This window comes from Carassius auratus, unplaced genomic scaffold (assembly GCF_003368295.1).
Source record: "Carassius auratus strain Wakin unplaced genomic scaffold, ASM336829v1 scaf_tig00005501, whole genome shotgun sequence".
Classification (NCBI taxonomy): domain Eukaryota; kingdom Metazoa; phylum Chordata; class Actinopteri; order Cypriniformes; family Cyprinidae; genus Carassius; species Carassius auratus.
In genome coordinates this window covers 72,337-87,363 of record NW_020523671.1, presented here as the reverse complement: position 1 = coordinate 87,363, position 15,027 = coordinate 72,337, and the positions used below count along the sequence as shown (strand labels likewise).

The 15,027-nt window shown below is 37.0% G+C and overlaps 1 protein-coding gene across 4 annotated transcripts in view; it reads right to left on the bottom strand.

The window, feature by feature from the left end:
• Positions 1-641: 641 nt before the first annotated feature.
• Positions 642-15,027, bottom strand: part of LOC113070965 (Nance-Horan syndrome protein-like) — an 81,376-nt gene continuing 66,990 nt past the window's right edge. For 3 of the 4 annotated variants that reach the window (XM_026244311.1, XM_026244312.1, XM_026244314.1), the window contains 6 exons: positions 12,571-12,633; positions 9,388-9,583; positions 7,311-7,442; positions 4,365-7,163; positions 4,139-4,262; positions 642-3,997 (listed from right to left, as the gene is read on the bottom strand). In XM_026244311.1, coding sequence (XP_026100096.1) covers positions 3,379-3,997; positions 4,139-4,262; positions 4,365-7,163; positions 7,311-7,442; positions 9,388-9,583; positions 12,571-12,633 — 3,933 coding nt within the window. In that variant the 3' untranslated portion in view covers positions 642-3,378. The remainder of the gene's footprint in view (positions 3,998-4,138; positions 4,263-4,364; positions 7,164-7,310; positions 7,443-9,387; positions 9,584-12,570; positions 12,634-15,027) is intronic. The other variant, XM_026244313.1, reaches the window with a different exon arrangement.

Below are 15,027 nucleotides of genomic sequence, written 5' to 3'. Positions count from 1 at the left end.
ACCTCATCATCATCATCATCATCATCATCGCTATATATCGAGACTCTACCTGCTGTGTGTTATTTTCTCTCTCAGCCTGTATGTGATGCTGTGCTGTGCTGGGCAGAGATCTGAAAGTCAAAATCAAGTTCCAGAACCCACTGCCCCGTGTGCTGAAGAACCTCATATTACAAAATACAAAACCATTGACTATGGGTAAGACATTCCTATGCAATGACTGAGTCAAAATGTTGTGTAATGTTTGAGTGATACGCAGTACACGTGTGATGCTTTTCAAGGTACTTATCCCAATTTGCATGTGCTTGTAGATCTATGCCAATCAATAAATGTTCATATAAATCAATAATCAAAAAAAACATTGGTGGCTCTCAGTTTTCTAAATAACCAAATAACCACAACGTTTAGTTTCAAACCTAAAAACTATGAAAGGATCTGTCAAAGTGGAGCAGGTACTTGCTGTGTTCATATTCTAGTTTACACATTACACATATTCCACTGCAACATCTCAAACTCTACTAAAACCATTGCATCCTTGAGCTTTATATTTCATACAATGTTATGACTTAAGATATGGCACTTCACCAAGTTCAGCATTATCACCTATCTTTATAAATGAACATTTACACACACACACAGAGATGTTTATGTGTTTAAAGCAGTCACATTTATTGGCCTCTTCTATGCACATTTACTAAACTGGCAAACGGTTTCAGAGACATTTTACAATGGGACTTTCCACAAAATTTACTAAAAAATAAATACAAGACTCAAAGTGTTGAACAGATCAAAAATATACAAAAGCTTAATGTAAACTTTGAAAACATTTTACATAAGAAACACCCTGGAAACGATTTTAAAAGGTATTCTATTTACACATTTGTACAAAAAAACAATGAAAAACTCAAATCATTTTAGTTGCTTGAAGTCTTCAGTCTAGTACCAGAAGAGACGTCACGTAACTGTGTGTGTTCAGTACAGCAAGTGTTTGTCCAACTCTGAAATCCTTTGAAAGACAATGTGAAACCCTTCACAACATACTAAACATCAGTGCAACTTTTAAGGTTAGACTTTACAATGTTAGAATGGTAGCTTAGAAAATCATTTACCTCTGTCTTGGAGATGGATAGTGAAAGTCTTCACCTCCTTTTAGATTCGCAACAAATTAAGATCGCACAGGTTTGTAAATGTGTGTTTTCCCCTTTGTCGAACAAAGCTAGTTAGTTGTTAGGACAGCTCAAATACCTGGTCTAGTAAATAATCCAAAGACTAAATCTCACCAAGCAAGGTAAATTGCAAATACACCAGAAGGTCAATGGTAAAAAAGGAGAAAAATGCCAAATACGTCACTGGACACCATTAGGTTTCAAGGGATTGTTAACAGAGTAGCTTATGCAATTAATGTATGTTATATTATTTATAAGTGGTTTTATTTTCTGCATTAAATTCATCTGTCTTTTAAAACCAGTGTTTTCCCGCTAAAGCTTTACCTCTGAAAAGAAAAAAACATAAGTCCATAAATAAATCTGCAGTCATTAATTTATCAAAGCCCAATATTTCATAAAAGCCAGCAAGATACTAATAATTATTTTCGCTTTAGTACCAAAATGAAAAACATGAGGTGGCTCTTGGAAACACATTTTAAAAAAGAAGCTGAGAAAAACGATAACCAAAGGAGTAGTGCAAGTCCTTGTTTTTTCATCTGTCCTTTGCAACCTTTTCTACAACCTCTTTTCTTTGATTTGCATCCGTTTCAGCACATCCTCGCACACACAGATGTATTTGTTACTCCAGCAAAAGAAAATCTTTATATATCTATCATGACGTAAACCCTCTTACTTCAGACTTGCTCTGTCTCTCAATCTGACGTGACTCTACACCTCTGTAGTCTTTCTTTGGATATTGTACTGTCTGTGCAACAAACAGCAACAGCATTGAGAAAAAAATATGTTCTCCATAAGTTTCAAGGACTATACCCAACTTTAAGTCCTTCTCAAAACTTTCCTCATTGCCCTATCAACATCACAAATTCAAACCCAAAGCAACACAAACTGCAAAAGCCTCCTGACCAAAACACTTCCACGACACCTTTCTAAAAACTTCTACTTATCCTTCTACAATATTATTCTGCCATAGTCTGTTTACTAAATATACATGTTTTGAAAAAGTTTGTCAAGAGTGTTTTAATCAGATTTTGAAAATGGTGTACCAATATTGGCTCCTCTCTAAACTTTTATTGCATGCAGTTCATTTGATCTATTACAGTGAATTATATAAAAGCTACAACTACTGCGGTAGAGGATAATTTCAAGTTGGCTGCAAAGTTATTAAACCTGCTGTGTGAGTCAGTGATCAATAACAAAAAATCACTTCACAAATGAGCAGAATCATTAATATATCAGAAATTACTGGTACAGTATTCACAGAATACATTTAGTGCACGTGTCATAGCTGTTGTTGTTTTTCTGAATATTTTGATATAGAAACAATGGGTTGATTTTTTTTTTTAAGAAATGTGATTTAAAAAAGCTAATTATTGAATGAAAGGGCTGTGATGAATTGCAGCATTGCTTTACGATTATTAGACGTTGCATTAAAAAGCTCAATATCTTAAAAATTCCAAAGAAGGACACAATTTGCCGGAGTCTATTACTTTATTCTCATTAAAAATACATTTTCTTTTTAAATAATAGTCTATATATAGATATTTTTTTTCACGTCACTTTTTCTTTTGTGGCATTTATGTACGAATTCTTTAAAATGTCTGACATTTTACCAAAAGGAGTGCAAAATAGTGGTTGGCCATCAGAATATTCCAACAAAGCTACATTTCTTGCCCAGTAAGATCCAGTTACAGGCTAACTCAAAAGTTCTTAGCCCATTTATGCTACAGCTAACTATACAAAAGGCCACTCTTTGATTGTCCCAAGCTGTCTGCCATGAAAAGTTTGTGTTTAAGGTACAATAAAGATTTTCCCTTCTTTTAAAACCATCTGGACCCATTTTCACATTTACTGTAGTACAGTACTGTTTTTATCTTTCTAGACAATGCTAAATGTGTGTGACAAACAACATCTGCAATTGATTCACTGTGAATAATTACAAAGTGATGGTTTTTTTATGTAGTTTTCTCCACTCTCATTCTAAAATGAAAATGATACACAAAGTGTTCAAATAAAATAAATATGCTCATGGACGTTATTGGAACACCACTACTGAAAATTATCAGAATGTTTTGTTCTTCTTGATACAAAAGAGTAGAGACACTACGTAGTTTGTTTACAGTCTTAAGAACAGAATTGAGTATGCCAAGTGCCCAAAATTATTGACTTAATGTCAAGAATGTGTATAGACTGATGCTAAAAGTCAAAGATTCATTTTTCAGGAGGAACGGTCATCATGTGGGCTTCCATCAGAGTTTTCTGTTTCCCCTTCTGATATAGCCTGCATGGGGGCATTGTACAGCCGACTGCGTGTACTGTAGCGGCTGCTATTTGCAGCTGGTGGCATCCTTGACCGGCCTTGTCTAGTTGAGGCAGATGTGGGAAAAGCTTTTGTGGAAAAGCCCTCAGCATAAGATTTTGGAAAGGGGCTGGGAATTTGCTCGGGAGTTCCTTCTGGAAGTTGCTGTTGTAAAGGAGAGAGTGGCTCCTCAAATGGTCTAGAACCCTCCATCAGGAGCTCACCGGGGCTTTTGGTTGCAATGGGACTCTTTAAGATCTCTATAGCTGACATGCGATAACTGGAGTCGGAGCGACTTCCCTTTTTCAGCAGCAGCAATTTGAACTCTTCATTCGAGGTACTGGACTTTTTGGCACTCCTATAAATTGGACCTGGGGTTCTCTGGGCCACAGTATGAGTAGATGGACTTACAGGCATGTTTGGGGTGCTTGGCGAGGTTGCAGGATTAGTAGCAGAGCCATTCCCAGAAACAATGGCTGAACGGTTCCGCACTGACATTTCTCCAGAATCTTTCCTGCCCAGCATTTTTCGTTTTGACCTGAGATTGCAAAACACAAAACAAGAGACAATAAGCATTTTGTGATTTTCAGTACTTTTTCAGATGATCAATATATCAAAATATATATACCATATACATACCATAATAATAAAAAATATACCAGATAAACTTGAAACACACCTGTGAATCATGGCAAAGAGATCCTCTGTTGTGCGACTTTTACTTGGTGAAAGAAAAACGCTATCATCCTCGGTTTTGGATTCATCTGTTAGCGGGGACAGAGTCGGATCGCTTGGTGTGGACTCTGAAATAGAAACTTTGGAACTCATTCTAATTCAACATTTCTAAATCATTACACAACATGGAAGCTAGTTTACATAGTAAAAGAAATATTACACAAATATACCTCTGCTAAAATAGTCCTCCGTGTCTGGTGTTGACCCTTCCTCTGCATATTCCTGTGAGGCACTTCTGGTTGGAACATCTGATGTTACAGATTCTTCTCCAGCACCACTGATTGGATAAGCTTGCAATGTCTCTGATCTTTGCTTGACAATATCAGGCACTTGGTCAAGACTCTCTGACCTTTTTGCTAGACCATTTTGACCAGGGCTTCCCTCATTTGGCTGAGATTTCAATGGGCGAATTTGCTCCACTTCCAGAACACTCTGGGCAAAAAAATTATTTGAGGTGCTCCCCTTTTCCTCAACTTCTCGACAATTCTCAAATGTCCCTTCATCCATATTCAACTGCTCAGATTGGGCCTTAAAAGCAGTCATGCTCCAAAGAGGTGATGGGGCTAATCGGTCATATCTATTTCTTGCACCAAAATGGCTTGCTAGTCCATCTACTGGGGTAAACAGTGATTCACAATCATCCTGAGAGGAGGTTTCTGTGAGAAGGGGTCTATAGGGTGGAGGCTTCCTAGTTTCATTGGGTTTATTCTGAGTAGGTGGGGTAATGATAGTCACAGTGGGACACTTAGGTCTAGTGGAAATATCAGTTATAGGTTGATCGTGGCTCCCTTCTCCAGATTTGACAACTGAACGTAGCTGAACTGAACGAAGCACCGTAGGAGTGATGGCCAATGGACCAGTGACTGCCAGCTCATCACTTGAAACCGAAGTTGCCAGATTCTCACTCTTGGTTTCTGCTTTTTTGCTCTGCTGGAGGATGTGCATATGTTTATTGTGAATTGAAGGCTTGCTGACATTGGAAAGGGCACTTAGGTCAAGGTGGGAGGGGGGTGTGATAGGTAATTCCAAGTCCCTTTTGGATGAGTTTTGCTGTAAAGAAGCAAGTGAGGACTTCCTCTCTGGGACTTTGGGTTTCCTTTTCCCAACATTAGGTGACTTTGGGTGAGTGTTTGGGAAGAAAGCCAGTGGAAGAGAAGATGTTGGTGTCTCTGACTGGCTTGAGTAGCCACTGGAAGGTGATGCTAGACCTACCAGCTTTTCTGGTGAAGGCAATCTAAATTCACTTTCCATTGATGGTAGTGAAGGAGTGGTGGCCCTAGATCCTGACTGGGAAGTCTGGGATTCAGAGCTCTCATGTGACTTGATGCATTCGATGACAGTGGTACCCGTAGCTGTGCTGGAATTTGACAATGATCTGTAAGGATCATTGGATTTCAAGTCATTAAGAAGCCAGAGATCTGCATAGTCTGACTGGACAGCTCCCTCTTCCTTGAAGGAATGTGTTTCTGTGGAGCCAAACAAAACAACTTCTGGTATCTTTGTAGAACTGTTAACACCCCAAGCACCCAGTGGATCCTCACTCTCCAGCTGACTCGAGGAGCCTCCATCTAACCCCACATGCTGCGTTCTATCACCGGAAGACATAGATTTGTTCAGACGACCAGTAATCTTTGGTTCATTCTTGTCAGATGCAGGTCCAACATGGCTGCTTATTTTCTTCAAGGATGAGTTACGTTTTGGTGGGAATGGCTTCACCTTTGGTTTCCTTAGAGAGAGACTGCGTCTCCCAAGTGTGTTTGTTTGATATCCATATTCTGCCTGCTGCTGGTCTACAGATGCATAGTTATATGTGAAGCTTTTGCTACCTTTAAGACCACAGTCAAAGTGCATGGAGGTAAAGTAGCCCTCGGCATCTACAGAAAAGTGTGAGGTGGTGTCAGCCTTTTCAGAAGGTGGCCTATCTATTAAACTTTCAAAAGTGGCTATGCTGGCAAAACTGGGACATTCTAGGATATTATCTGCCCTAGAGTGCTCAGGACTGAAGTCAGGGCGGCAAGGCATGTTGTGCCTGTATTGTGGATAGCTCCACTCACCCTCACTAGCAGTGGAAGTGAATGAACCTGTCCTATGGCTATGGAGGCCTTGTGATCGGTCTCCAGGATATGGATCAATAATGAAGCCTGTAGAATCATCATTAGTATTGGTAGCTGCATTCAATGATAGTTCTGAATCACAGTGGGATGATCCGGTGAGGGGGGGTGAGGCTGCAGGTGGAATGGTCTCTGATGTCTGGGAGGGACATGTAGAACTACTGCCACTCCAATTGCCACTTGACGACTGGTGATCCTCTTTGTGGTCCATCTGACTAGTCAGCATGCCAGCATTTGAAACGGAGTGAATGGGGCTACTGAATGTATCAGAACTGGAAGAAATCTCACAGCTACCCATGTCAGCTTTCCGAGGCAGATGGGATTGACCCCTCTCCATCCAGTCATGCTCTGTATTTCTAGCATGCTGCTTGAATTTCAAACTGTTATGCTGACCCTCTGGGATTGCCTGGTCATCAGTGCTTTCTTCATCATCTTTTAGAATATGTTCCCCTGGGACTGGAAGGAAGTCCTCTGACTCAAACGGGGAAAGTTCTTCCTCGTCCTCCTCCTCATCATCCTCATCACTGAGATCATGACCTTCATCCAACAGTCGCCCTCCCTCACGCGGGAGACTTCGGGAACGCAGACGGGAGCCTACTGAAGCGGTGAACATTGTGTCAGAGTTGTCAGGCAGAGAAGATATGTTGCCCGTGGAATGGGACAGTGACACAGTCACGCCCTGTCCCCTTTGTGCTCTGATCCGTCTACATGAGGGTGCAGCCCCAACAGTCAGGAATTCTTCTGTCTGGCAACCAGAGTCCTTGGTGAGTCGAGAAAGCGTGAGATCCTCTTGGAAAATTTCAGGGCTGGTGTGGACTATCAAGGTACGTTCTCTGGCCACTGGAGACTCATCAGAATCTAAAAAGTGATGAAAGATTTTTTTTCAGTAATAAATTTATGTTTTCTACATACCATTTACTCTTATTATATGCATTGTTCTATACTGTAAATAAACAAGTAATGAAAACCTAAAGTGTAATAGGAGAATGTTACAGCTTCACACACCAAAATCCTGCTGCACTCGTCTGGGAATGCCAGTGATCGTTTTCCGTCTCCTTAGCTTCCTTCGCCGTTGTAGCACTGATTGCGAATGGACTAATGAGCAGCGCACACTGGCCTCTCTGTCGAACCCAACCCCTGCAAAGAGCACCAGACATGTGAGAGGCTGTTGGGTGCAAGCCACTTTTTTCTACTTATCCCTCCCGTTTCTCACTCATAAACCACTGATATTTTCATGCTAAATATGATATTTTAGTCATAATAATTATAAGCTCTTTTAATGAAATAAAATGTGTTTTAATATTATTTAACAATATTATATATATAGTATTTAAAACTATTTAAAATGTTATATATTTACTATAATATCTTATAATGTATAACAGTACTTTCACATACTGCATCACATATAAAAAAAAGTCTGACTTTTTACACAAGTTATGCATCATTATACAAGGTTAACAACACATCTCAGAAGAAAAAAAAAAGAGCATTAAAAAATAATAAATGCAACACAAAAAGATGGTTTCCAGTCATGGTAAAATATTTAAACAGACACAAAAATACATCAGACAGTATGCAATTTCATGCAAGGTGAAAGGAGCAACAGATTCAGGACATCAGAACAGATAAAAACAGGGTTGAAAATGGGAGTATAACTATCCTACCCGACCCCAGCCTCACTCGCTATACTGCAGTCTGCTCTAGTTGTTTTGATGTTTGTCCAGTGTCATGCATCATGACTCTCATGTGATTGCAGGCTTGGCCCTTTGAGCACCAATTATACCACTGTGCCCATGATGTGCAATTTCCAGTCAACACTGTCTTTGACTCAATCCTTGCTGACACCCACCTCAAAAATCCTGTTCCAGTCAAGCCTGGAGTAGATATAGTTGGCCTCTTTGTAATTCTAATGCAACTGATTAGCATGCACAAAACGCTTTCTTGACTCTTTGCATTTCTTGGCACAAAGTAAGTTCCCACGACAACTAAGAGCTTTTTTGTTTCAAATTTCATGACTTGAGGATTTAACCTACTTTCCAGTGTTTCTAATGCTGTTATTATTCTAATGGCTGATTCTTGTGTGTGTGATTCATGTTTCATCTATGTTCAAACATTAATCACATGTCATGGAATAAAGAGGATCTGATCATGGCCTTATTCAACCTTCAACTAACAGCAATAAACAGTGGAGCAGCCCATGCTCTTTTTTTATTGCCTTGAAACGCTTTGTCTTTCAAGCAGTTTGCTGACATGTTTTGTGGAAATTAGAGAAAGGTCTAAAAGTCTAAAATCGCAATTATAATTTGCCTTTTAAAACTACTTACTACTTACTATTTTTTTAAATACTTACAAAAAAACAAAAAACAAACATTTACTTTAGCCTCATATGTTTCAGGATTACTAACTGTTCATTTTTTAAGTTTGTAACCACTTAGTGCTAACTTATAGTAGCATGGGCTAGTAATGTGAATATCAAAACTGCTTTTTTCATTAAATTAGAAAGCTACAAAAGCCAAAATAAAAGAGTTAATATGGCTGAGATGGCAACCCCTTCTCTCTCTCTCTCTCTCTCTCTCTCCACACATTGTTCTAGATGGAGATGGTTAGGAATGAAGTGGCACTGATACTGAAGGGGAAAACTTAATGGACATGTAAAAAGATCTCTCACTTAGGAAAGCTGATATCGCTGAGGGGGAAGTAGCATTGGCGCCCTCCTCTGAAAACAATACACGCAAAATTCAGCATTCTCACAAGGTAATCTCTCTGTTCACTGATGCCAGAGGAGAATTTTGGTCAAGATGCTGATGCTCTCAGTTAGATTTGCATGGTATGCAACATACAACATAGACTGTTCGGTAACATTTTATAATAACTTTCATTAATAAATCCTTAACAAACATTATAGAATGCTTAACGTGTCATAAGTTAATATTTATTAACATAGCTAGAAATATGAGATAATGTGCTTGCTAATCTAATGCATGTAATCTAAAATGATATGGTGCTATGAACTACCATTTAAGTGTCATAGTACTGACTCAGCATGCATTATCAACAGCAAACACTAGGGGGCTTTTACCTGTTACGTTAATGGGAACGATGCATGAGGTGATGACTTGAGAGTCCGTCTTCATCTTCTCTTCTGGCGTGGGCAGTGGTAAGATTCCAGCCCAGTTGGTCTGTTTGTCCAGCGTTGAGGGCACGTTTGGGATTGGGCACTTCGGCCAGTGGCCCAGAGCCACCACCTCTGAATCTGAATCTACTGGAGGAACAACCTAGAAGAACATGATTACGGTGAAGAATATGAGGTTAGTGAGGTTGGGAAAACTCTTATAGATGTATCTAACAAATCAATGATGGTTTCACTTGCTTTAATCTTTAAAACTCTATGAATTCACTTGATAATTGCTTCTAAGTTTATTTATTTACAATTGAAACAGGAAGTTGGGCCTTTTTTTGTATAAATAGTCACAGTCATGATTTGACTTCAGTGGTTACAGAAAATGGACTAAAATTTGAGAATGTCAATATTGCTTTTGGCACATTTTATCCTGAAAAAGAAGACTAAATTTTCAACGCATATGAATACTTAAATTAAGCTTTTAGCATTGTGCTTGCATACATTATACTGTTGATGACTTCAGTGTTAAGAGATATAGAATAAAACCTGGTCTGTGGAAATACTGGAATAACATAATTCATTTTTTAGTTGTGAAAGCTACATGCACATGCATAAAGAAGCATTGAAACATGCGAAGCAAATGCCAATGGAGATGCATTAATGTACAGTTTCACGAAAAAAGTTAGAAATGAAACAATAGCATATCTACATGACGCAAACAACACAATGCAAGTTCAATTCCTACTTTTCAGCTGCCATCCACTGCACCAGTTTGTTACACTTGCGAAATCCTGTCAGATAGTTAGCAGTTAATCTAATCAGTTAACTTACCTTATGGAGTTTAAAGAGTGTTAACTAAAGAGGTTTGGAGTGTTTAGTGGCTGTCACCCAGACATATATGAACATGCACAGTGTTAAAGCGAGCTGTGATATTGAGTCTTTGTGTGTCCCTTTACCAGTCAGCCAATGAGGATCCCACAAAAACAGCAGCCAAAAAAAAAAAATTGTTACCACGGAAACTTCTCTAAAAACCAGGAGGACGAAAGGAAAGACTGAAGCACCACAAAAACAGACGGACAGAATCAAAGGGAGTTTATGACCGTTTTGTTTGCCCGCGCTGAAATGAGGGGCAAGGGGTGAAGTGGAGTTTTGGAAAACACAGGATCAAAGCAGAAAAAAGAAAAGAAAAAAAGGAGTGTATGGGGCAAAAATGAGCAGGAGAGGAGGGGGCTGGGACAGAGCCAAATGTGACGGTTTGATTTCTCCCTCTGGCTCATGTTCAAAAACTATTTTGATTAGCAAAGACACAGACATCAGAGGAAGGAAAGAATGCCATTCATGAAGTTCTACACCAGAAAGAGAGAAACGTAGAGTGTAAAGGAGCACGAGGAAACCAGAGCAAGTGAAACTTATAGTATGTCTACAAGACCTGTGTCTACGGTCCAAAACAGAACTTTTGGCAATCTTGCAATAGCCAATAAAAAAAATACAAATAAATAAATAATTATAAAATATAATAATAATAATAGCACTTCATATATTAAGATTTAATTTGTTAACATCACTTAATTTAACATGGACATTAATGTACTATGAACTATGATAACATAATACAAATAATATATTTATAAAAGATTAACAAATGCTATATATATATATATATATATATATATATATATATATTACAATTATACGGGACAAGACAATATTTATCATAAAATTGCACAAAAATATGATTTTGTTCCTCATATTTTCATTTCTATGGCTTAATGTGAGGAATATCCAATCTATTCAATTATAATGTGTCATTAAATTAATTTCTGGAAGAAAATAAAGCATCTGATGACAAAAGTGTATGCACAACAGCTGGTAACTTTTAAAGAAACAAAGCTAATTTTTGTTTTACACTAATTGTGGGCCTTGTATATGCCCTAAAATGAATCAGAGAAGACAGATAACAGCAAGTGTGAGTTTGAGAGAATATTTTGACTACAGAGTGTCTCTGTCCGTATGTTCACTCTCTAAAGCATCTATCGTGGAGCCAGGCACTCAGGGAGGGGTTTGTGAGTAAGCCAGTGCCAGGAGTTGATGGTCAATTCTTTTTTTCTGACACACACACACACACACACACACACACACACAGTCAGACAGCAGCTCTACCCTGGAAACCCTGTCATTAGGAAACCTCAGCCTTGCGCACTTCCGTGAGTGTAAGTTTCCCGTAGACATTCCTCACATAGTCTTTGAGGAGTTTAATTCTGGAGAAGCTATGAGAAGGGCAGTGTTTTATTAGATTGTCCAAGTGCTGATTTTTACAGCATTACCGGTGTCAGAAACGAGGCAAAAGATAATGAAGAGAACTCAAACTTACTTGGATTTGCTAAATCATGGAAACAACTTTATATATGTTATTAACAAAATAGATCAAATTTAGACATTTTATTTGACATATATGGATGACAGGCTGCATGCTTTTATCTGCATATTTTTTTTTTTTATGTTTCTAAAAGAAGTCTCTTATGTTCACCAATGTGACATTTATTTGACCAAAAATAAAGTAAGAACAATATCATGAAATATTATAACAACTTAAAATATCTGTTTTCTATTTGAATACATTTTAAAATATTAATTAAACAGCAATTTATTCTTTCGATGCAAAGTTTTTCAGGATTCTATTATGAATAGAAGGATAGTCAATAAAAACAGTGGTTTTGAATGTTAGTGTATGCTAAAGGTCAGAAATGCCCCTGAAAATCAGTTCACACACATTTTCCATCATTCAGATTTGCACATTTTGATGTTGGTATATCCAGATGAAAGTTCTGTAGATGTTAGAAGCTTATAGCATCAGAAGAAAAGTTTCAAAGAATTCTAGATGTTAGACAAACACAAAAGAGCCCTGTTAAGATTTGGTTTACTTTCAGAATCTGATTAAACATTTATAATAAAACAACTTTAACACTGTCATGTCTTGAAGATTCTACCAAACCAAATCTGATTTATGAAAGGCTTTTGATAATGCACTGATCTGGAAACCCTTTTGGCCTCATCCCATGATTACGATTTGATTAGAGATGTAAAACTGTTTCCAAATCAGCGTGAATGTAGGATTTAGGAGATGTTTGGGGGGTAAAATACCTTTCTGCTCCACGGGGAAAAATGACAACACTCGGTAGGGGAGGAGGACCGGGTGCTTTGGAACTACAACACATACAAACACAAGGATGGACATATGAATATGAGGATGAATATGAACACAGCTATGAACACAATGAGGGTGCATCTGCTTGCTTAAAGAACAGACGTGATTCATTTATTACATAGACTTAGAGCATAGATTTAGGTGATTATATATAATCAAGAAGTTGACCTCAATTCTGCATGGCAGAAACATTTACAACACCCAATTCACATACAGAGTTATTATTATGTATTCTGAACTGACAGTTTGACCAGAAGTGACAATTTCAAGATAGAATGCTTTAATGTAGGATTTTTTTTCTTAAAAATAAACAGTTTTTCTAAAGATGTTAACTGACAGACTGGAGTGGTGTGGATGTTTTTAACAGCTGTTTGGACTCTCCAAATGGTGAGCAAGTTATGTAATGCTAAATTTCAGTCTCCTAATGAAGAAAAAAAAAACTCATCTACATCTTGGACGACCTGGGGGTGAGTACACTTCCAGCAAATGTTCATTTTTGGCTGAACTGTTCCTTTAAGTCACGGTGTACTGTAAAGATTTAGAATCCAATGCAACTGAATGAACTCTTGTCAGCATCCCATGAACATCCTGAAATAAATCATGTTATTATAGGAGGTTTAACAAAAAAATGAAGGTTGTTTGTCCACATGGCTGCATGGTTGGCTGCAAAAGAGGAGTTATTTTCATAATGACTGGCCTGGCACAAATAAATGCTTAATGTCCTTAAAGGAAGACATCTAGAGAGACACTCCCCGTTTTCTTTTAGATCAGCTGGATCAAAATAATCATTAAATAATCATTTGACTGAAATGATTACTTTTGCAAGGGTAAAGCAAATAAAAAAAGAGAGAGAAACTGGTAACTTGGCTAATATAGTTGTTTACCTGCATCTACTTTATTCACAATGAATCATATTCACAGACTATGAGACTGAAAGTGAATAAATCTCAATCTAAAACATCATGATTTTATGAACATCAGTGCAAAGAAAAGTAAAAATCATCTCTAAATTACTGTTAAGTACATGCATGTTGATAACATGTTTTGCAAGGAAGCAAAGAAGTGTGCTTAATTGTATTGAATGTGCACTTGTAGTGTAAAATCCTAAAAGTATATTTCTAAGCAGCCGTACTTGCAGAAAATATAATATTAATGAAGTAAAAGTGTACTTATAATAAGTTTACTTAAAGACTACACTTTCATATATTTCTTATAACACTTGAGTACTTTTAAAAAGGGAACCTTCTAATAGCAAGTGAAAATATTTAATTAAAAGTACTTTTTAAATCTTCATGTTTTAATAATCTTTTTATGGTAACACTGATTAGGGACCAATTTGCATTACTATCTAGTTGCTTATTAGCATGCAATATACTAGTATATTGGCAGCTTTTTTGCATCCCTAATCCTACCCAATACCTAAGCCTAACAACTACCTTATGAACTATTTAACTATAAGCAGTAATAAGGACTTTATTGAGGCAAAAGTTGTAGTTAATAGTTAATTAATAGTGAGAACTGGACCTTAAAATAAAGTGGGACCCTTTTTATTGTGCATTTATGAAGTGCACATTTTAATGTGTTGACTAACGTAGTAAAGCACAGGTAATGTACTTTATTATAATTTTAACTGTAGTTTGTTATTCAGTATTACATTTAATCTGTTAACTGTCTGTCTTTTTTATTACCTTTTATTCCTATCACATATTTTAGTAATCATTCTAAATTAGTTACCATTCAAATCTTAAACACTCAAAATTCATCATGTGAAAAACACTTCAAAATAGTACATTAGAATATTTTAGTAGGCCCCTCCCCCTAGTGGGTAGTGTCAAGTATTACAATATTTACTGGAGTATTTTATAAACAAAACAAAATAATATTGGGACAGAAATGTAAAAAAGTAAGGTTTGTGACAGTAAAATGCATTTTAAAAGTTTAGTTTAGTTTGGGTGCCACCTGGTGACTATTTTTGGTATAGTGCCTAAACAAAATCTCAAAGGACCCTCAATTTTGGAGAGATCAACTTCAAATTTGGAACATAAATTAATTAGAACTTCTGCCTTTGATTTTTTAAAAATATTTTGTTAAATATTTATTTTATAAAAAAAAAATAAACATTTTTAGTACAGTACATTTTCTTTACAGTAAACTTACATTTATTTTACACTTTCATTTTTTTGAAATGCCAACCTTAGGTCTGTCTTCCAAAGCATTTATGAATTACAACCATTTAAGTTTGTGCATTTTCATGTCTATGTTCAGAAAGGGGGGTGACTCTTAGGAGGTTTATATAATAATTCAAATTAAATGTACTAAATTGCAATTTCATCATTACAAATGTGACCATGGATCATAAAACAGACTTAAGTCGCTGGGGTATATTTTTAGCA